Below are 24,498 nucleotides of genomic sequence, written 5' to 3' on the forward strand. Positions count from 1 at the left end.
GGACTGCTCCTTTTTGGCATTTAGTTCTCAGAAGTCAAGGCCAATATCAGTAGTCTCTGGCTTACTAAATTTGCAGATGATTACAAATTAGGAGCTGTCATTGAATCTCACACTGACACAAATGTTCTCCGGGAGGGGCTGACACAGATAACCAACTTGTGTAAGAGCCATGAGCTAAAAATAAATGCCAAAAAATGCATAATAGTATCCTATGGGAAGTCATCCATCCCTGGTAACTATCATATTGACAACACACCTATTAGAGTTGACCTAGTAGTCAGGGACTTAGGGACACACATAAATAGTAATCTAGTCTTTGACCATTATGTGTCTTTGCTCAAATTATAAACAAAGGTATAGCATCTAAGTCCAAGAAAGTCATTGTTCCACTAAATTTGGCATTCATCAGACCTATTATTAATTACAACACCCCCGTTGGTGTGTACCTAACCAGCCATATCCAACAACTGGAATATCCACAGAGTTCCTCACTAAAAGAATACAGGGCATAAGTAAAATGTCCTATGGAGACCACCTCAAGGCCCTATCCCTCTATTCTGTCTCCTACAGGTTTTTGAGGGGAGATCTATGTACGGCATACAGGGCATTGTCAGACCCTGCTGTGATGGACATCCTGCATAGCCACAAAACAAACATCACCAGAATTACCCATTCTAAAGACTTAAGCCTTGCCTGTGATATAAATAGGACCTGCTGGAGAGATAGGTTTGTATCCCAGAGACTACCCCCATCTATGGAACAGGCTCCCCATCCATGTGAAGCAGAGTTCCTCCCTAACTCATTTCAGGTGCAACTTGGACAATTGTATGGGAAACTGGAAATTCATCCCTGGTTTGGCTCCTATGTTTCTAATGGACACAGGTAACCTGTAAATGGTTCATTTCTCAGGCCCATGCTTACACTTATCAAGGGTATCAGAACTTGTCAGAGATTTGGGATGTATGTCTAAGCTTAAAAAGGCCCTTGTGGTCATTAGCCTATTAAACACCTATGAGCCTATGAATCTATGAACCATGACATTCGTTGTTTTATTAATGCCTTCTATTTCATTCTCAATTTTCTCCATTTGTGGCCACTGGCCTGTTTTCATGAACTTTAGTTTATCTGTGTCTTGTCTATACCAGTTGTCATAATTAGAATTTGATTCACTTTATATTCCAAACTCAGAACTTCTCTGCTCAGTCATGGCATTACTGTTTGTTTGATGGACTGTGAGCTACACCTCCCTAACTAGTCATTTTTCAGATGAGAAGCCATTTTGTTTAACCTTGGTCATGCCTTAAAAGGGACAGACTCTAGCAAACAAACATCTCTCCACAATGGAGCAGTGTTTTAAATGTGTTGCCTTGTTTGATAAGCACTACTGAGCATAAAGAAAATCCTACATAAGACAGGTTCATAGGTGAATACTAGGTAACTGCCCTCAAGGACCATTTTAAGCATAGCCAATAAACCTTGTACTTTATCTCTGATTTAAACATAGAGAAGAAAATGTCTCATACAATATTCAGCAAGAAATAAGATTTCATATTGTGAGAAATACAAGCAAAACTAAAGTGAAACACATTGACCTATAGTACACATTTAAGTAGTAAAGACAAATGGTGCTGTTTGGGTCAGAAACATCTTGGGTTCCGGACTAAGAAAATGTGCCACAAATTGAATAGTTCTGCTGTATTTTACTTGTGTTATGTCTTTGTGGTTTATGTTATAGAGGCCAGTCCCATTAACAAAGAAGATCTGACAAGTGTGTCTCTGAAGAATAGAACACACTGAGCCTCAGGAAGTAATAAATAATCACCTGCTCTTCAGTGAAGCTTTAAACATCTTAAACACAATGCATTAGTGCCATCAAATTTACATGATGATATATGTCTTTAAATATTTATTAGACTAGCCAGTGAGTAGAGGAGTGATGTCTTAGCCAACTCAGTATAATACAAGTTCATCTCTGGGGACATAACAGTTTATGTCAATGTTTTCAAGGACATTAATCAGACACCTGCAGAATGTAATTCCTATGCCCCTCTTAACAGGATAACAGTATTTTCATTTCAAATAAGAAGTGAAAACAATATTTCCTTTGAAGCAAGGTTAATATTCTGCATTTCATTTATTTATTCATGTATGTATAATGCATGTTCATATATGCAAAATGCTTTGGGAGGTCATATGCATTTAATGTTATATTCTCCAGCTTCTATTTGTGTACTATGCAATATATGTAAGTCAAAAGACAGACTTATAAAGAAAAAGAAACATTTTGAGAACCCAGGAGTATGACAAAGTGTCAGAATAATTAAATGGTAAATGTAGAACAAGATTCTCCAAAGAAAATGGCTATCAAAATGTAATTTGGCATGATTCAAGAGCATTGGTCTTAAACTGTGGTACTCTGATACCTGACTTTTGGACTCTATTCCCTTTGCCATGTGAAAGTGCAAACCTCTTAATCAGACAGAGGCTCACATTCATTCCTGAAAATAGGCTCTTGTTTTTAATGAATCTTAAATTACTCAAAAACTGCAAAAAAATCAAGTTCAGTTCTTAATGCACGATTATCTTCATTTTGTAAGATTTTGTTAGTGTTGTGCACTAAATTCACAAATTGCCACACTGAGAATTTTCATTTGTTCATCCTTCTCAAATAAAACAGTATTTATACATACTTTTCTCTACATGTTGATATTCTGATTGCTCCCTTTTTATTCCTGTAGCACTGTAACCTGTATATAGATTATGAAGAAATATTATTAGTGTACACTACCAGCGACATAAGGCGGTAGCCTTGATGTAGGAAGGATTTCCTGAGATCAAAGAAGTAACGAGGGTACGTGTAAGAAGAAACATGACAGCAGTGACAACATTCATTCAAAAGTAACAAGGAAGGGACAGGGTGGACAGAAAGCTGTGAATAATTGTCATAAGTTAACACAGATCATATAACGTAGATGATAAATGAATCAGAAGAATAGCTGTTTTGGGTCATCCTGGACAGTGGGCATGGCTTCCAAATCCACATGAGAACGGGGACACTGTCTTATTTTGGAGGAAGGAAATGGGTAATAAAATACAGAAGGTAATCTATGTGTGTCAGAAAAGTTTGACATACTGTTTGTGATGTGCATAAATATGTTAGGTATTAAGTAGAACGTCTTACTTAAAGATGGTCAGTCAGTACCTTAAGGCAAAAAGCCATCAAAAACTACAAATGCTACCTAAACCCATCATCACTCTGAATTTTTAAACAAGGATTGGCGTGGATATTAGATGAAAAAGACACCAGTTAATTTGGTTAAGTTGCTACCAAAGTCCCTGATTTGAAAGGAACTACAGTAATATCAAGCCAAACAATACTAGGGGCAACAGACAAAGGAAACCTAATTTTGGCCATATGTTAGAGTTTCCAAAAAGGTATTACCAAGTTTATTATTATATAGGTTCATAGGTTCATACTAGGCTATCTGCCCTAGGGCATTTATAAGCCTTGCCAGAATGTGTTTGGCTTTCACCACCCATTTTAAATTTATTTTGCTATGCCTTTTTTCGAGGTTAGTATACTGTGCCTCTGTCTAACAGTGACACAGAAGTGATACCCAGGGTAAACCTATGATCTTCCATCCACTCATCAAGATTCCTCTTGAAGAGAGTCAATGAGGGACTCTGCCTAACCTGGACTGGGATTTTATTCCAGAGTGAAGGGAGCCTGTGGGTTATGAATCTGTCCTTCCAGCATGTCCTATTTATTTCAGTGCTGAGGTTCAGGTCTCTCGAGCGCGTAGCTTGATGGGATTTGGATTTTCTGAGGTGCAGCATGTCCATTAATTCCGGGTTGGACATGGCTTTATACGTCAGGCACAGATCACCTCTGAACAGGTAGAGCTGGTGTTTCTTTAACCGGGCAGCATATGGCATCTGTTTGAGCCCTTTGATCCTCTTGGTGAGGTACTTTTGGGGTCTTTCCAGTTGCTGCAGGTGTCTGGTAAGGTACATCCCAAAAGGGGCATTGTACTCAATTATGGGCCTGATGAGGGATGAGTAAAGAGGCATGATGACCTCCCCTGATCTAGATGTGAATCCCTTCATGATTAGGTGGGCTATATAAAATGTTTTTCTAACCACTTTGGCCACGTGGTTGTCAAATGAGAGATTGCTATCAACTTGGGTCCCCAGGTCCCTAATTACTTCTTCTGTACTTAATGGATTACCACCTATGTGGTAATTTGTGGGCACTTTGTTTTTGCCAAAGGGGATGACTATACACTTTTTGGCATTTAGCTTGAGGCCATGGCTCTGGCACCAGTTGTCTGTTTCTATGAGGCCCTTTTGGAGGATGCTTGTGTCAGCTGGAGAGTCGATTATGGCACCCATTTTGCAGTCATCTGCGAACTTGGTCAGCCACAGTCCTTCTGTGTTGGCCTGTACCTCCGAGAAATATATACCGAACAAGAGAGGTCCCAGGACTGAGCCTTGTGGGACACCACTTGTAACTGGTTTGGAGTCTGACATGGCTCCAGCAATTCTAACCATGTGGGTTCTGTCCTTGAGCCAGTTTACAATCCATCTAGTGACATAGGGGTTTATATTTAAGCTGGTGAGCTTATCTATAATGCCAGAGTGGGGTATTGTATCGAAGGCTTTTGCGAGGTCCAGGTAGGCTGTGTGGACCACCTTCCCCTCGTCAATGGCCTTGGTGACTGTTTCAAAGAAATCAACCAGGTTTAAGAGGCAGGATCTGCCCTTAACAAAGCCGAACTGGGTAGGATCCAGTGTCTGTAGGTCTCCAATATCTTTATTTATGAGGTCCATGATGATCCTTTCCATAGCTTTGCAGACCAACCTAGTCAGGCTTATGGGGCGATAGTTTCCAGGATCCGTTGAGGCACCACCTTTATGGAGAGGGACCACTGTTGCTGTACGCCACTCTTTGGGCACATATCCTGTAGTAAGGCTGAGATTGAACAGTAGTTTTATGTTTGGGTTTAGCTCTTCTTGGAGTTCATGTAGGATGCAGCCCGGGATATACTGAGTTTATTATTATATACTGATTCAACACTTATAGTTTTCATCCATAACATGGTGATTGAGAGCAATAATAATGGCACATGATAACCATTGTTCTGCAAGCAAGTCAAGTGAGTTGTCATTGGGTAACAGGCCTTAATGTAATACACTAGTAGGCAACAGCAACTGAAGTTACTAAAAATCGATTAGCAAACTTTGAGTGATACAACACTTGGCACAGACTATTCGTAAAACTAAACAATAAGCATCTTTTTTCAGCTTATGACCGTCTCACTTAAATGGTAAATAATGGTTATTGCTTGAGGAACAGCTCAAGGAGAAAGTAGGACAATAAAAAAGGAGAGAGAACAATAAGCAGGAGCTGCTAGATAGTTTTTTGGGGGGAGGAGCAAAACAGTCACAGACCAAGACACATTTTAATGCATAGTGGGTGTACAAAAGCTTGCCAAAGATGGTGGGCTACAGGTAAACTATATATGTATGGGTAATTTGTTTAAAAAGTTATATTTTTACCTACTTAAGTTAGAAAGAGCACTAGATGAACCTGCCTTTTATGAGGTAAACAAGGAGCACTGTTTGGCTAGGTGATATATTTTATGTCACATGGCGTGTGAGTGGAAAATGTGAAAAACAAACCATGGACTACATCATGAAATGTGTTAGCAATTCACCCGTCAGTGCTATAATTTCAGACGGTTGGATGACTAGATGGAAAAAGCAGACTGGTAGTCACTGGTGTTAGTAGTAGGTAAGTAAGAAAATATTTACAGAAAGAGGCAAAGAAACAGGAATAGGCAGAGAAATATAGAGCAGAGGGGAAACATCAAATAAAGGTCACTTTTAAAGTCTGTGTGATTTGTTTACCAGTATGTAGACATGAGATTGCTCTTGATTTTGTTTATTGCCATAAACCTTGTTATTTGAAATTGTGCAGACACCTACATCACCTTAAGAATCAACCACCTCCCTTTTTTCCCATCAAGCTAACCCCACATGCCTTACAAGTTGAGATGCCTCTTCTGTTAGGTTTTCACAGGTAGTTTCGTGATGGAAAAACATCAAAGTAAGTTCACCAAAACTACATTTACTGACAGTGGATTTTGCCTTTTTTCTCCACTGTTGTGCAACCTCAGAGTTGGTATACATAAGCTTGGTGGGTATGCGAGTCTCCCCCACTTGGTGGGGGGGGGGTATAAGTGATGCTTACCCCCCTACAAAAAAAAAAAACTTTCCTCAGGTTTTTCACTAAAGACAATTTTGGGTAATATATTTGGTGTTTTTATGTTCACTAAAATTGCCTTTGACGACTCAGCAAGAATCCCTGTCAATAATCCCTCATCTTTCTTGCCTTCTTATTAATTACATCCTAACATGTAATTCAAATATTTATCAGTCTTCTGCTTATCTGTAAATTTAGCAAAATACAGTGAAGAAACATATAAGGCAATCAAAAGAGAGAGGTAGCAACAGGAAGCAGAAAATAAAGTTGTCTCTTCTTCAATATATTACTCCCTGGGAACCTTCAGACTATCATATGTAAGGAAATATAGAGAATCTAGAATCAGAACTAGTGAGGAATTACATAAAAGCATAGGACAAATGTAATAACTGTGTCAAAACAAGTGTAAAACTGAAGGGAACATTTCTTTTGTGCAGAGAGCTAAAGCTGTGTTAGTTACGCAGGCAATTCTTGTTCAAGGAGCGGCACAGGCAGTAGAAGAATGGGGGTAGGGGAGCAAGAAAGGCACCCATCTAAGAGGGGGATTTGGACATCATATTTTAGGGGTAGGAAAAAACACCCCCTGTCAACAAGATCAGGGCTGTGAGAGAGACATAGATGTGGCTATCCAAGCCAGGTTCCTGTACCTCTAGTAGGTTCTTATGGAACACCAGTAGCCCCTGTGGTGACATGGGAGCTTATTTCTCCACCAAGACAGTAGGCTTAAGGTCTTTAAACTGAACATTTCTTTTTGGCTGGCCTCTTGACAGGGTGTGAAGTTGACCCCTCTTGCCTGATAGGGGAATGATTAGGTACTGAGGTCTTGCTTCAGTGGGGAATGAATGGATGTTAGTTACAGTAGCTTGAGGGTTGGCAGAAAATTACTTAAAAAAATAAATGAATGGAATCTATCTAATCGGACATCTCGTAGTAAAGGATGAAATGAAAAAATGAAGAATGCCAGTGAATGTGGCAGGCTGGTCGAGTACAACGTCACAAAATGGAATAATTCCCTTAGCAGCAACACTTCAGTCAATGCTATCAAAGTCAAAAATGTAAAGAGTCATGGATTCAACGAATGGTTTGGTCTTGTAATTAACTCCAGCATTGAACTAACTAGAATTTTCGATAAATATTACCCATATGTAAACAGATCAAGAAAGAAGCTATGCAAAATGCCAAAGCATGTAATATTAGTATCTTGTGTCAATGAACTGACAAATCTCAAAGTAACAAAATTGTTGAATATAGCCAAACTCAGTTACATGTTAAATGTTGAAAAGCCATATTTTGTCATGGAGAGGCCATTTACTATTCCAAAAATACTGCTATATTTTAAAGTAGCAAATATTTTGAAGTTTTATATTCAATCTGGGCAGCATAACTCCATCCAAATGATGATATCTCAAACTAATATAACAAGTATCAGAATAAAAACCGTGACAGAGAGCTGAATATAGAAAGGTAAATGCACCATTGCACAGACTGACTTGTGCAAAACAACTACAGCAAAATATAACAAATAGCTTATATAAACAAGTCTGGATTCTTTTTAATGTCTTTTGGCTTCAAGTAGCGTGAGCTGAATTAAGGCTTAAACTGTACTTATTTAGAATATTCCTTAGCTTCATGTTGCAGTTTAAGTGCATATTACTTACATGAGGACTGCCACATCAGGACAGGCTGAATATGCTGTTAAATGTCTTCTCTGCACTCATTTATTGAACTGCATAGCCAAAGAGGGATGTTGTATTAGGAAGAGGTATCCCCACTAATGGGAATCCAGTTGTCAACACGAACAATCAACTGCTTTCTAAATATGTGACTACACATTCTCAAATTCGCGATGTCTGTGTATATTCTTTAAAACCATCTCTACAACATATGAAATACAGCCACAGGAATATTCGCCAATGTTAAAGCCAAGCCTGCAGTTTATACTGCACACCTTTTTTTTCACCCATATTCATGCTTTTTCATCCATATTCATGCAGCACTTATTCATGCAACACTTAGCACACCTCCTCGACTTAGAGGTACTTTTAACCATGTCTCACCCATGTTCCCATTTTCTTTCTGAAGTGGATGATTGTGTGCAGAACATTTCTAATGAATGTGCTTTAGTAAAGAAAATGGTTATGTGTGTTATTCTATATCTCCATTTCGATGCTGTGACATCCCATATCAAAAACATACTATATTCAGTTCCAAATAGACACATGCAAAGATATCTCAATGTTTTCGATGAGAGTGGAACATTTATTTTTACGTGGTGTTATAACACGATTCTTACCTTCCATCGCATTGGTAAGAATACTGACAGCACTCAGAGCCCTCTGTCGTTGGAAAGGTTCGTCCAGATAATCCACAGAAAGTCGCGGAGGACTCAGCAGGTGTTTTCTCCCACCATCTAGCTCAGATGGGGATGTCTGCAAAAAATAAAAATAAACTTTGTTAGAGATATGAAATAGTATGTGTAAAGTAAGGTTGCACCATATGAATATGTCATATGAATATGTCTGATTATTATAGCAAGGCAGAGTTCACACCATAAACCTCGTGGTATTACAAGCCAGTACTGGTAAAACATTCTTGTTGCTAAGGTACTGCTTATCTGATGGCATTAAAGTAAGCAATAATAATGCAATTTTTGTTGACTTAAGATAAACACTGTTTCTTTGCAATCATCTTCTTGCTACAAATAGCCTGTTGTTCAATCTCAATTTTATTACTATCCAGACCAGCACCTAATTTTTCCTGCTTACTATGCCCTGCACTGTTTTAAATGCCAGAAAGGAATAGTCACTGTCCTACTTCATGGAGAGTCACATAAAATCAGTAGTTATGGATCATCTAAGCATCAGGGCATTTGCTTTAATTTGAGTATTCATCCAATAAATCAGATTTCAAAGTTAAAACGCGCCAAAGCACAGTCACATTGAAATAAAACAGATATTATGAGGTGTGACATATGCATCACCAAACCAAGATCATAAAATATTACACATCCAGAAACATAAGGCAGAGAGTAATAAATAAGCAACATACAAATTAATAACTTATTTGTTTTACTTTATTTACCATTGTTTACCAGGAAAGTCCAAATGGGATAAAACCATTTTTGATAGGAGGCCCAGGGAGAAACAGTCCACATTTAACACCAGTTTTGATATATAAATAAAATACAGTTGCATAATATCTGAAGGAATACAAAACTATAGGTAAGTGTATATACATGAAAGAAAAAAATACAGTAGCTTACATAAACATTTAGAAACAGAGTATGTACATGGTTTGCATAGATATATACAGTGTTGAACATCCATAAAGGACAAGGACACTGCTAGATTGGTCCAACAACATGACTCTCTTGAGTTGCTCCATGTCCAAGTAACCATAGGTGTAACCCCCTATCATATCCTTGCTAGCTACAGATCCCCCTAACATGAGTCTAGAAAACTACACTACTTACCTAAACCTTCTGGAATCTCTTAACATTCAGCCTAAAACCATATTTATGGGTGACTTCAACTACCCCTCCATGAACTGGGAGACTTACATGACACATAATTCACTTGCTCAGAGGTTTGTGGACTTTGTCAACGCAAACACCCTGAAGCAACTAGCTGGCTCCCCAACTAGAGGTACAAATGTCCTTGACCTAGTCCGCATGAAAATGGGGGGATGCTGCTACCTCCCATGCATTAACTCCACCCTGGTAAGATCTGACCACAAAATGATCTCCTTTAGTATTAAAACTAACCTAGAACCCTCATCAAACTCCAAACCAATTAAGAACTTTGCTAAGGCCAATTACCTAGTAACAGCTTATTAAACTTCCAATCCCCTTGGAACCTGGATTAAACTGAGGCCTACTCTGAGTTGTACACAAAAGCAGTGTACAACCATATTCACAGAATCATAGAGGAGGCAGTACCTCTCCAAGTCAATGCTATGATTACTGGCAAAAATTATCCACCGAGGTGAACCCCTAGCATAAATAGGCTATTCAACAAAAGGAAAAAAAATCCTCTTTAAAGCCATGAAGGAACAGATGAAGCAATGCAAAAAGATACTATTCAGTCTAAACAAATACATTAGAGAGCTGGTCAAATCTATCAAAACAAACTATGAGGTAAAGATATTCTCCCAGGTGTAAGCTAACCCTAAGGCTTTTTTAAAATTATGTTTGTAACCTCAGGGGAAATGCTCAGCAATATGCCAAGTTAATCTTGAATGGCAGCACTTGAAACAAGCCTGAACCTATAGCAAACCTTCTGGCTGACTAGTTCAGTTCAAACTTGCCCCCCCCCCCCCATCACCTCCTTCCACACATAAAAAAAATATCTTCAACCATTCCCTTACCAGTCTTTGTGAGGAAATACGCCCTAAAGCTAAAACCACAGCCTACATGGTTCTCAATAATATCCCAGCATGCTTCTTAAATAGCATAAAACAGAATATATCAGGGCCAATAGAAACCCTCTTTAACAACAGCCTCTGGACAGGCTTTGTCTCAGAGGAATGGAGGACTGCAACATTTGTCCCTCTGTACAAGGGGGAGCCATCAACTGACTACAGACCCATAAACGTGACCAGTCTTATCTGCAAGGCCATGGAGAGAATTATCATGGACCTGACCAATAATTACATAGGAACTCTCCAAAAACTAGACCAGATGCCATCTGACTTTTTCAAAAGGGGTCTTACCTGCTCAATCTAGTGGACTTCTTCGAGAAAGTCATCAGGGCGATGGATGAGGGTAAAATAGTACATACCACTTATGTAGACCTGGCCAAAGCTTTCTACACAATCCCCCAGTCAGGGATCATAGATAAACTTTCTGAGTTAGGTATAAACTCCTCCATCATCAGATGCACAGCCAACTAGCTGACTGACGGACACATGTAAAGATAGGTAAATCCACTTCCAGTAAGAAACATGTTACTAGTGGCATCCCACAGGGCTTAGTGTTGGGACCCCTCCTGTTTGCTATATACTACTTTGAAGTGAAGGCCAATGTTGGGAAGTGGTGAGGGTAGGGAGTGCAGTGATAGCACATTAAGGTGGATCTAGCAGCCCAGATGTGCAAAATGCAGCATAAAATTGTCATTGTAAAGGAACTAAATAAGTTGCTTCTGGTAATAAGAAGATAAAAACAGAATGCAACAGAGACAGGAATATAGGTGAATCGTACTATAGTCAGGGGTTCTTAAGGAAAGGTAGATTAAGAGTAGAAACAGTATTTCCAGATGAAGAAAGAGGAACACTGTTAAACAATGAGGCACAGGTACAGTACAGGTAATTTAAGTCCAGTTAAAAGAAATGTAAATGAAGGAAGAGATAAATACCCCTTGTTATAATCTGAATACTGAAATGGTCTGTAGTGTCAGGTAGAGGGGAATAGACTGTAGAAGAATAAATTGGTCAAAGGTACAAAATGTCTGTATGACTTATGATATGTCAGAGATGACACAGGCAGACCGTATATTCATCCTGTCCAATGTGTTCTACAGCTAGTTGGCACAGAAATCAGTAGTGTGTGTGCGTGTGTGTGTGCGTGTGCGTGAGTGTGTGTGTGTGTGTGTGTGTGTGTGTGTGTGTGTGTGTGTGTGTGTGTGTGTGTGTGTGTGTACTGTATAAATATGCACGTGACAGATGCACACCACAAAGCACATGGTCAGTCCCCTTCTAGATCTTTTATACTTTGATGTTTTGTATATTTACTGGAAAGCAGTCACAGAACCAGAAGGCAAACATGATCTGGAAATGCATTTATTAAATAGTAACTCTTCTATTTCAAAGGTGTGCTATGCTGACCTATTTTTTTGCATGATTGAAACTTAACATGGGAAATGAAAGATGCTCACAATGCATAAAAGTTTACATTCTTGGGCAAGCAGAGATGGATGCCCTTAACCAACTGCTCAGGTTAGTAATGATCACTGATAAGACACTTTAGGGGACACTTACATACAAAGTCAGTGCACTTTATAGCCGGTATTATGAAGGCAAGAACAGAAATCACATCTCCAAGTCCTAAAGCACAACCTCTTATAGCAGCCCAGTGGTAACAAGCAGTGGAACTGCAGTGGGTATTCAGGACTCATAGTATCTCTACAAACCTGATACAAGTTCTTGGGTCTCACTGATTCAGCTGTTCCCTCTTGGAGGGCTGCAAACTTCTACTGAAGGATCAAGTGTTGAGAACAGAAGGCATCAGTCAGTTATCCATTCAGGGAATATCTTGTAAGAGTCTAAGACAAATGATTGCATAAAGGACAGATGGCAAAGTACAAAAAAGGGACATCTGAGGAATGATGGTGTGCTCTTTGTATATACATCATGAAATAACAAAAGCACACTGGCATGTCAAACCACAAATGCAGCCTCTTAACCTCTGCACACTTATGTCTATGAAAACATAAGTGCAGATAAAGAAACTCTTCAGCATAATGCAACCACCAAGTGTCAGATCACTTTACTTAGCCAATTAAGCACAGAATGTTGATGCAGGCAGAGATTCCAATTGAGACTTGACAGTTGCAGTAAAGAGGTCTTGTCCTTCTAAATGTTTTTTGAAAGACCAGGTCAGGGAAGGTGAAATTAAACATTTAAAATTAAATAAATTACATCCTGCAACCACATAATGCAATACATTCTGCTGGCTTGTCACATTTATATTGGCAAATGGTACCTTTTAGCTGTAGACTGGTAAGTGTTTGCACAACAGACAAATTCTTCCCTAAACAAAAAATGTGTTTGTGTTTGTGTGTGTAGAGTGTGTGTGTATGTGTGGTCTTTGTGAGTCATAGAAAGACATTGGAAGAAACATTTTAGAGACATCAAAGCACAGCTCTGAATTCCAAAATCCATTCTTAAAACCATGTTGCTATGCAAATAATAGATTGGTGGTTTGCTTAATATTCTTGCCAGTCCTTTTCTCAATTTTTTTGCTAATCAAGTTATCAGCTGGGTATATTAATGTTGTACTGTTGCCATATGAGAGCTATATTTAGAGCTACAGTCCTGTAAAAGCTATAGTTTAGCAGAGGGTCATCGATTCTGCAAGACAGAAAAGTAGTTACTGGTCAATGCTAGAGGCATTGACAGCATAACACTAGAAGATAAGTGACTGGGCAGTGATGGTGGTAAAGTCAATGAAAATGTCAAACCATGTGGCAGCTTCCTTTAGAGCAAACTACAATCGCATCACTGAAAATTATCACTGAACATTTTAGACGTGTTCAGGAATAAGGACATCATTGAGCAATACGTTACAAGTGTGTGGGGATGGGGAGCATGAACATTCTGAGATAATCCTTAAGCAAATAGCAGGAATATGCAGAGAAGACTTGTAGAAGGGAGGGAAATGGAGATATGAGAACAAAAAAAGAAACAGTGAATTAGGTAGCCACATCCATGTCATGAAGGGGCCATTGATGAATACCTTTAGAGTTATTTACATTTTCACTACAGGTTTAAATACATAAAAAAGCAAATAAACTAATCGTAACAATAATAACAATAACATAATAATAATTATAAAAATGAGTTGTCATTTCTCAGGATATAGAACTGAGGAATAGGGAATGTTTCTGGACATCAAAGATATTGACTGAATTATTATTTGTTTTGTCAATGTATCATATAGTATTAGTAAATCAACAGTACTGCTAACAACTTTAGGTCAGCACTCTAATAAGAATGGATTTGCACAGGCAGAAGAAACATTGTTGCCTTGGTGTACTTTTTCTTTATCAATGTATTAAAGGAAAAACACTGCAAATGTGTGGGGAGTTATGGTATTGGTCACATTCCAAAAGATCGGCTGACACTTTGAAAGAAAAGTTTTTAATCAAAATGTTACCTATTATCCTGGATTAAGAAGGGAGGCAATTCCCCCCCTATATCCTCAATAAAAGAGTTTTTGCTTTATGCTCCTCTTACTTAATATCGCATCCTCAGAGGTCACACAACCTTGGGGAATGTTTGAAACTTGAAATGAAACCACTGATCAGTTAGGCCTTGATCAATCAGGACTGGGACTGCATACGTCCCTTTGTAAGTACCTGGTGTTTCTGCATTGCTGCAACTTTCTTCCTTCATAGGTCATAGAACCTTATTGCCAATGAGATTATCAAGAAGCTCAACTACATCACCCAGTACTGATGGAAGCCAAACAATGTCCCCCATAAGGTACATCTCCCTCACATATCCTAGGTGAAAATTTATAATCACTCATCCAGTCATCCAGACTGGTTTTAAAGGTTGCTTGGAAGGATCTATTTGATATATAAAGGCAGCCAATTCCACAAATGGGGAATACTTTGGGTTAAGTACCTGTAGCCCCATTTTGTGAAACAGATGCATTAGTGTATGATTAGCTTTCAAGAGTGGATGTTTGTTATACCACTGCTTCTGTTTAGGGGAAAGAGTTCTAATAGTCTTGGCTCATTTATGGAATGGAGGAGTGCATAATACAGTAAATAGATGGACAGGGTTTATAATCTATCAGAGAAGTTAAAGGTACTGAGACCGAAAGTATTTTATGTGAGGAAACAATGACGTCTCTTGAGTTGGTTAAGGTGCTTAGTGAAGTACATGCCAAAAGAGGCATTGTAATCAATGATGAATCTAATAAGTGAGGAATAAAGTTGGATTATAACTTCTATTCACCTTAAAAAAAACACAATAAAGAAAAATATGTGCAAAGTATACGTATTTTCAAACCCCCACAGAGGTACGGTTGTCAAAGGAAACACTGTTGTCAGCAAAGGTACCCAAGTCCCTGTTAACTATGCCAGATTTAAGTGGAATATTATCTATCTGGAATGCAGAAATAATATTAGATTTATTCAAATAAACTATGCTGCATTTCTTGTCATTGAGAACAACCCATGATGAAAACACCAAACATTTGTTTGGTCTAGCCCTTGCTAAATAATTTGAGGACTTGTGACTTGAGCCTAAATTCCATAATTTATTTGCAAGATTCATATGGAATATTTACATATTAAAGTAAAACTACAAAACTATGTTTATACTGTAACAAACTACAGATATTGTTTCTTTATATTGTTTGGAAGGGGTCCACTGTGAGTAATTTCAAGCCATTTATTTCAAGTTTGGTTTTATTATCCTTTAGCTTTGTTTACCTGATCACTACTGACCAAAAACATTGAGTTAAAGTACATACTGGAAAACTTCAGACTGACACAAAGTGTAACATAACTGCAAGAAGAAGTTCAGGCATCCCTAATACCATGATGACAGAGTGAGCCACAGATCCTGGGTTGTGTCATTGAAATGCCATCCTTTAAATGAATGTGTCAATTTGAAGAAGAGTTTAATTGAAATGTATGCTGAGATAAGATGGCTCAGCTGTTCAAAACCTGAATATATTCAAGCAAAGAAGTTTGCAAGAATTATGTTATGGTTATCTAAATGAAATAACTGAATGCTTTTAAAGGTTTATAACTAACTCTCTCTCTCTCTCTCTCTGTATATATATATATATATATATATATATATATATATATATACATATATATATATATATATATATATATATATATATATATATACATATATAGGTTTACCAGCATAATGTTGAATGTCTAATAGTCATTTGGTTGAAAAATAACATCTCAACCCAAAACATTGAATTATCAAAATGTCTACAATCATTTAATTGAAAAAACAATGAGATCAACTCTGTTTTGAAGGGGGGGGGGGCTATATCCTGTTGCACCACCCCATGTGGGGGGGCTGCACCCCCACACCCTCTCTACTTAAATATATCAACTCCAAGATCGCACAGTCTACAGTCTACAGTCCAGAAATGGGCAAATTTGATAATTTCGACATTGTGTGTTTAGACTAATTTTATTTCAACATCTTGATCTTTGAATATAGTGTGTTAAGATAATTGAGTTTCAACCATTTAGCATTCAACATTATGTTGGTAAACAATATATATATATAGATATATATATATATATATATATATATATATATATATATATATATATATACATATACATGTATTATTTAACATTTGTTTACTGGGAAAGTCCAACTAAGACAGAAGCCATTTTCAATGGAGGCTAAGGGAGAAATCCTTTCTCTTTTTCCCTACACAGACACACACACACATATATATATATATATATATATATATATATATATATATATATATACACACACACACATATATATATATATATATATATATATATATATATATAAGTGTGTGTGTAAAACCTAAGAGAGAACTGATGTATTTCAAACCAAGTAGATAGGATAAGACTTTCAAATCGCTCTCAGCTGAGTTTATGACTTTTTTTTAATTCTTAAAACAAGTAATGACCCCTGTTTGTTAATAGCATTACTGAAAAATATCCATAAACTTTAAAAAATTCAATCACTCAAGTTTTTCTTCAAGCTTTAATTTCAGAAAAATAAAATCTGAAATGTATTTAATGTCTGCTATATATAAATCATAAAAAAATAACAATCAGAAGATCTGCACAGAAATATTTTAATGTGAAAATACTGTCCACAACTCATGTTATTTTGGGTAGAAGAGCCATGTTGAAAGTATATTTTATTGTTAACTGTGCATGATTCCCCTCATTGCTATTCTAGATATTCTAGTTATAGCAAACACAATGGGCAAAGTTTCTACTCTACTTACAACCACGTCCACAACATGCAGCCCAGCCATACTGACACCAAAAATCCAAGAAACAGTCTCAGTCATGGATGCAAAAGTGCCAGAAAACAAGCCTTCCCACCACTTTATATCAGCCTGTTTCTAGAATTATAAATGCATGATTAATGACAATGAGAACTGCTATAAGTAGAATAAAGTCTACCTGTGTAGCATTTTAGAGGATATATACAATGAAGGGTGGGGTGGATGATGCTTTATTTCTGGAGATTGAGTATTTTTGGATACCACACTAACCTGAGGAAAAAAATAATATATGTTAAAGATGTCTCCCACTTCCATCTCTTCCTTGTTGCATTGCAGGAAACTCATTTGTGCACTGAGAAGCACTGCCACAGTTTCTACCCCAAGCCTTCAATAGAATAAGCCCCTTTATCTGGTCAAACTAGCCCACTCCTCATAATAGTTATGGTAAAAACCAGCCATAATGGACAGTCAGTTTCCAACCATTTCTCTGCCCAGCTCGATTGACATGGGCATCCTGAGGCAATGTAGTAATTGTCTCATGTATACTGACAAACACTTATTCCTAAAACAAACAAAAATACAAATATGTGAGAGATGTAATTGCACCATCAATTTGGAATCAGTTCTCTCAAATAACAACAAACCAGACATCAAAAAGGTTGTCACCACACACACATCACCTCTCACACAAAACAAGGTCAGAGCACATAAACCCACATACACCGAGATACCCAAGAGAAGCCTACCAAAAGATCAGAAACCTCCCAAGCGCAAACCAATTGCACACACTGCAAAGCAAATATAATCCACTAAACATAACAACAGAAACACACACCAGTGTCTCAGCAGATAAGCCAGTAAGGCAAAACACCGCAAAACCAAATGTTCTGGTCATAGGTGACTCCATAGTGAGACACACAGATGTCCCCCTCACCAGAATGAATAAGGAAAAAGTCAGAGTCAGCTGCCTTTCAGGTGCTAGGATCCATCAAATCATATGTGCACTGAAGTCACTCAACAACAATTACTGCTATGACTCTGTCATAGTACATGTTGGAGTGAATGACTTGAGACGTATCTCTCTAGACTATATGTAGAGAGACATGACTGACCTTTCAGATTATGTGTCCCAGACAGGTATGTACCTAGCCCTAAGCAGCATTCTACCTTCACCCAGGATGATGCCACAATATAGAAAAAAAATGATTGACTTCAACAATTGGTTTAACTTCTGAGCTCAGCCTAGGGGGATCCAGTATCTATTAGCCCGGGAAGACATGGTTGACAGACCACACTGGTTTGCCAGAGATGAACTTTGCCTGTCTCCTCTAGGCTTTTGGATACTGGCAAAGGTGCTTGCCTCTCCCATAGTGCCCTTTTTAGGCAATGTCAAAACAACAACATTTCCAATGTAAAAAAATCCAAAATGCTTATTGAACCTGGGGGAGTTCTTCAAGAATGTCATCAAAGTCCTGGATGAAGGCAAAACAGTACATATTGTCTATCTTGACTTAACCAAAGCTTTTGACACAATCCCCCACTCAGGTGTCTTTAAGAAACTCTCTCAGCTGAGGATTAACCCATACATCACTAGATGGGTTGCCAAATTGTTCACCGACAGAATGCATACTGTCAAAGATGAGGATTCCACCTCTGCCAATAATCTAGTTACCAGTGGCGTACTACAAGGATCTGGGTTGGCCCTCTATTGTTGGGAATCTATTTTTCAGAAGTCCAGATGAAAGTAGATGGCCTGTGGTGTACCACATTTGCTGATGATTGCAAACTGGGTGCAATCATTGAGTCCCCAAATGATGTTAACATACTACAAAAGGGCCTAACACAGACAAACAACTGCTGCCAAAGCCACAGAATAAAACTAAATGGAAACAAGTGCATTGTTATCCCCTCTGGCAAAGAGGAAGGCCCTGCAAATTACAATATCGACAGCACCCCCCCCCCCCCCAAGCTCAAACCCAGTGGTGTAAGATTTGGAAACACAGATTGATAGCAATCTAAACTTCGATCAGCTCTCATCAGACCACTAATAAGAGTACAATGCTCCCTTTTGGATGCACCTCACCAGACATATACAGCAGCTTGAGAGAACTCATAGGTTTCTCACCAAGAAAATTCAGAGCCTCCAAAACATAACCAACATGAAAAGACTGAAGAGCTGCCACTGTACTCTGTGTCCTACAGGCTGCTGAGAAGCAACTTGTGCCTGGCCTACAAAGCAGTCTCTAATCCCTGCTCTAATGGAAAGGAAATGCTGTACAACCACAAATCAAATGGGACAAGAGTCATTCACTCCAGAGATCCCAACCTAGCCTGTGGCATGAACACAACATGCTGGATAGACAGATTAATCTCACAGAGATTGCTGCTCCTCTGGAATAAACTCCCAATTCACATGAAGCAGAGCTCCTCAATAACCCTATTCAAGCACAACTTAGACAAATGGATGGGAGACTGTAAATTCACCCTGGCGGTGGCACCTATGTCCCTCATGAACACAGGCAATCAGTACTGATTATAGACTTGCTTTGTGAATAACGACCATCTAACCAAGGTCAGTTAGGGAACATGGGTATAACATGGCTAAGCTTGTAAATGCCCTAGGACCATTAGCCTAGTAACCTCCTGTGAACCAGTGAACCTATAAAGGTATTATACGGAAAGTTTAAGGTTAACTACATGAATTTATGCCTTGCCTAGTTTTACAAGGAATGCTTAATATTTCAGTTTATCAAGTAAAATGCATACACTTCCTGAACAAATAAATGATATTAATGTGCAGCTAGTCTTCTTGCAGGAGACAGGGTTTAAAAAACTATTGTAGTTTTGAAATATTAAAAAGGATGACAACGTGGTAGTGGTAATATTCTACCAAATCAAAGAGTCGGGTTTCTAGTACACCATTGTTTGGGACAGTAATTCTAAGATGAACAGAATGGCAGAGAAGGTAAAGGTTATTCCTGTGGATGGAAACACAGCAAGGAGAGAATAAATTAGCTAACTTTTATGGCACCATGGAAGATGACTCATGAGTTGTTTTCCCTTACTTTGAGAACCTGTCCAGACTTGGATGAGATAGATGATACAAGATGGCAAGAGTTCAACATGGGTTTGATCCTTCTATATGCAGAAGGCCAGAATTAAGAGTTAATGCTGCAATCAAACATTAAATCTGATAGACAGGAGTCCCTGTGGACTCTGATGTTTGCAGATGACATTGTGATCTGTAGGGAGAGTAGGGAACAGGTGGAGGAGACCCTGGAGAGGTGGAGATACGCTATAGAGAGAAGAGGAATGAAGGTCAGCAGGACTAAGACAGAATATATGTGTGTGAATGAGAGGGAGGATAGAGGAATGGTGAGGATGCAAGGAGTAGAGGTGGCGAAGGTGGATGAGTTTAAGTACTTGGGATCAACAGTTCAGAGTAATGGTGAGTGTGGAAGAGAGGTGAAGAAGAGAGTACAGGCAGGATGGAGTGGGTGGAGAAGAGTGTCAGGAGTGATTTGTGACAGACGAGTACCAGTAAGAGTGAAAGGGAAGGTCTACAAGAGGGTAGTGAGACCAGCTATGTTATATGGGTTGGAGACAGTGACACTGATAAAAAAGCAGGAGTCAGAGCTTGGTGTGGCAGAATTGAAGATGTTAAGATTTGCACTGGGTGTGATGAGGATGGACAGGATTAGGAATAAGTATATTAGAGGGTCAGCCCAGGTTGGAAGGTTTGGAGACAAAGCCAGAGAGGCAAGATTACATTGGTTTGGACATGTGCTGAGAAGGGATGCAGAGTATATTGGGAAAAAGATGCTAAGGATGAAGCTGCCAGGTAACAGGAAAAGTGGGAGGACTAAGATAAGTTATATGGATGTGGTGAGAGAGGACATGCAGGTGGTTGGTGTGACAGAGCAAGATGCAGAGGACAGGAAGAAATGGAAAGAGTTGATCTGCTGTGGCGACCTCTAATGGGAGCAGCCGAAAGAAGAAGAAGAAGAAGAAGAAGAAGAAGTTTGAGTTAGCAAATGTGTGTTGAGTGAGACACTCTTGTGAGGTAGACTTTACTTATCTATCTGTAAAAAAGAGGACAGAAGCAAAATAGCCTATAGGTTAGTACACTGACAACTGCTGGGTACTGCCAAGAAGTGCAGCGTGTACCTAATCCTCTTTCAGATCATTGTATTGTGATATAAGAAACTGGTTATGTTCTTCCCACTGTGAGAGGGAACTGGGAAATAGACTCACTGGTGCTGAAGGACTCCAAGACTCTAAGAACATCTCTCTTTCTTTCTTTAGAATACATTTGGTGACGTTTGGGGAAGGGAATGGGAAGATTTTTCTAGCTGCATATTAGGAAGAACTTGAAGTGGAAATGAGAGGATGGGTTATAAGGTAATACAGAATATAAAATCCAATCAAGGAGCGCTCAAATTAGAAGGGCCTAGGAGGAGGTGGGGTGGCTTGAGGACATTTACGAGGAAGGTCAGTTGTAAGGATCAGCTCCTGTTAAGATAATTAGAAAGGACCAAAACATAGAGGAAGATTGGCAAAATTTTGCAACATCTACGGGAAATGGGACGGAGTATCATTGTTTACATGGGCCAAGGGATATCTCTTTCTGAGGAAAAGGAAGACAATGGTATATTCACTGAAAGTTAGTCAAGGTAAAAAAATGTTAACCACTTGGGATTAATATAAGTGCAACAGAAGAATTCAAGAAAACTTACATTCTCTGCAGGAAGACTGTGAATGAAGAGCTGGAAGAATTTTAGAAGGTCTACAGCCACTGGTTAGAGAGGAACAGGAGAATAATGCATGTTGCATTATAGGGGGTATATCAGGACATAGAGATGCTGAAACCTGGAAAGTGTCCATGACCATATTGTATTTCCCAGCATTCCTGTAATACACATAAGTAAGAATTGTCCTCTGTCTTACTTGAATTGGTTTAGGTACTGGAATCTTTCTTCCAGGCTTTCTAATATAGTATTAATACAAAAAAAACCAGGGAAATCAAGTATGGAACCTCAAGGGAGGTTAGAGTGTCAGGTTTCTAAGTTATAACATACTGCGCATGGACAGAAGGTTTACAATTGGGAATTTAACTAAAGTTTTGGTGGTAAAGAATGCTATACATATTGTTTAAAATAGATACAATGTTCCAGAATATCTTATTGGATGATGACTGTGGGTTTTTGGGGACTATTTAGTACTACACTTAAGTGAAGAAGGACCTAATCTGCCTTAATGACAATACTTGAAACTTAATGTTATGTTTAGACAAGTAAAATGGCACACAGAAACGGCACAGCACCATAAAGGATAAATGTGGAACTGCCCACAGTAAAATGAACACAAGTAAAAGTAATGATAAATCTAAGAGCAGTCCACAAACCAGGCAGGAAATAAACGGATACTGGCATAAAAATAGGTATTTTATTCACATTGGTAAGCGCTTTCACTAATAGCGTCATCAGACCATAAAAACAGAATGGTCATAAAACATTTAAATACATGGAACAACTAATGGAAATTCACTAAGCAATTACATCACAGCCAAGCTGAGCCCACTCTAATCATCCTGAAAACTAGTATAAATGTAAAGTGCATAACGCGCATATCAAAAAGCAGTAAAATGCATGTTAAACATATCGAAAAATGAAATACAAGAATAAATATACATCTACTTACTATAAAACTATATATATATATATATGATTGGATATGCATAGTTTATCTTGAGTGATAAACATGTTTCTCAGGCCATATCAAAAATAATCTATTGATAAACTTCATCTATCTTATATTGGAGTAAGAGACTTCTCAAAATTCATATAAAATTCATATAAAGTAAAATAAACAGTGATAAAACAGCAGGGATTTTAATGCATGTATCTCTATGCATTAAAAAATATATATCTACATGCATATGCAATTCATTAAATATAAACTGAAAAACATAAAATCAGTACTATCACTGTTACTTTATGTGGCACCAAAGTCTCATTAATAAGCAATTAAAGATCAAAGACAAATATCCTTTTTGACAAATTAAAACATATATACAAATACAAAATGTGTATGCAAATTAATATACAACATGTAAAAATGTAAAATTAAAACATATATGCCAATACTGTCACCACTGATCTATGCAAGCCCAGAGTTCAATAGTCAAAAATTAATAGCATGCATCCATCTAAACAAATATAACTAGAATGCATATACAAAAAGCAAGAAGCATAAGGGTATATATAACATCAACCTCAGTTAATATTGTACAGCTATGGATAGCTTCCTTTGCTTCAAGGTTGGTTTAATAGATGCTCTCTCATTCAGGCCCTCCCTCTATCGGCTCTCAGCTTCAAGATCCATCTGGTCTCCTTGCTCTCAGTAACATTCCTGATGTAAAGTTGGAATCACTTCCTCAATAACCATAAACTTGAAGTGGTGGTGATCACCAGATGTAATCACATGTTTTGATAGGGCATTCTTGTTATACTTAGTCCTAATGCTATACATATACTCCCTCATCCTTTCTCGGAGAGTCCGGTTGGTCTTACCAACATAAAATGATCTACAGCATTCACAGCACTCACACTACAGCAAGGTAGACAACATTATGTGTTCTACAATTTGCATGCACCCTAAATTCAAACCTCTGACTGGAATCTGGATGTATAAAGATACCTGTGGTATCTATATAACTGCAGAAATTGCAGTTACCACATGGATTAGTACCTGCCTCTCCATCAAAACTTCTATCACTTCTTTTATTATGACGGAGTAACCTTTTTAAATTGTGTTTATTCTTAAATAAAAAAGTTGGTTCATCACCAACAATACTCCTAACCTGTGGATCTGTGGTTAAGACCCGCCAATTCTTCCTGATAATATTTGAAATTGGTTTGATGTCTGTGGTAAAGTACATGGGTATTTTCAACTTGTTGGAATATGGTATTCTAACATGTCGACTATCTGTACCAAGGTGTGGTGAAAAATAGGGTTTCGCCCTATCTTTTCTCAGCTCATTTAAGTCAACTAGGCTGCTCTAAAACTCTTGCTGACTATAGCCTCTGTCAATCAACATATCTTTTAGAGTGGATAGCTCCTGCTGAAAGCCTCCATCTGAAGCATTTAATCTGGACACTCTTATACCTTGTCCCTTGGTTATATTCTTGAAGGTATATCCTGGGTGCATACTGCTTCTATGCAGCAGGGTATTCCTACAGCATTTCTTCCTGTATACACCTGTGTTAATCACTCCACTTCCAAGTCTCTGTGCAAATACATCTAAGTACTATATTCTCAACTGTGAATAATTCATGGTAAATTTTAGATAGTCAAACCACTCATTCAAGGCTACTAAGAATTCTCTCAATATCACTCAATAACACTGATAGTATTGATTTTATGTTTTTCAGTTTATATTTAATGAATTGACAAAGCTATTAGTGAAAGTGCTTACCGATGTGAATAAAATACGTATTTTTATGCCAGTATCCATTTATTTCCTGCCTTT

The 24,498-nt window shown here is 38.1% G+C and overlaps 1 protein-coding gene across 4 annotated transcripts in view; it reads right to left on the reverse strand.

Moving 5' to 3' along the window:
- Positions 1-24,498, reverse strand: part of LOC122798203 (sodium channel protein type 4 subunit alpha-like) — a 2,607,519-nt gene that overhangs the window by 1,551,931 nt on the left and 1,031,090 nt on the right. For all 4 annotated transcript variants that reach the window (XM_044066954.1, XM_044066957.1, XM_044066953.1 and 1 more), the window contains exon 13: positions 8,559-8,694. In XM_044066954.1, the coding sequence (XP_043922889.1) occupies positions 8,559-8,694 (136 nt within the window). The remainder of the gene's footprint in view (positions 1-8,558; positions 8,695-24,498) is intronic.

Source organism: Protopterus annectens, chromosome 3.part1, assembly GCF_019279795.1.
Source record: "Protopterus annectens isolate FY-2018-M chromosome 3.part1, PAN1.0, whole genome shotgun sequence".
Classification (NCBI taxonomy): domain Eukaryota; kingdom Metazoa; phylum Chordata; order Ceratodontiformes; family Protopteridae; genus Protopterus; species Protopterus annectens.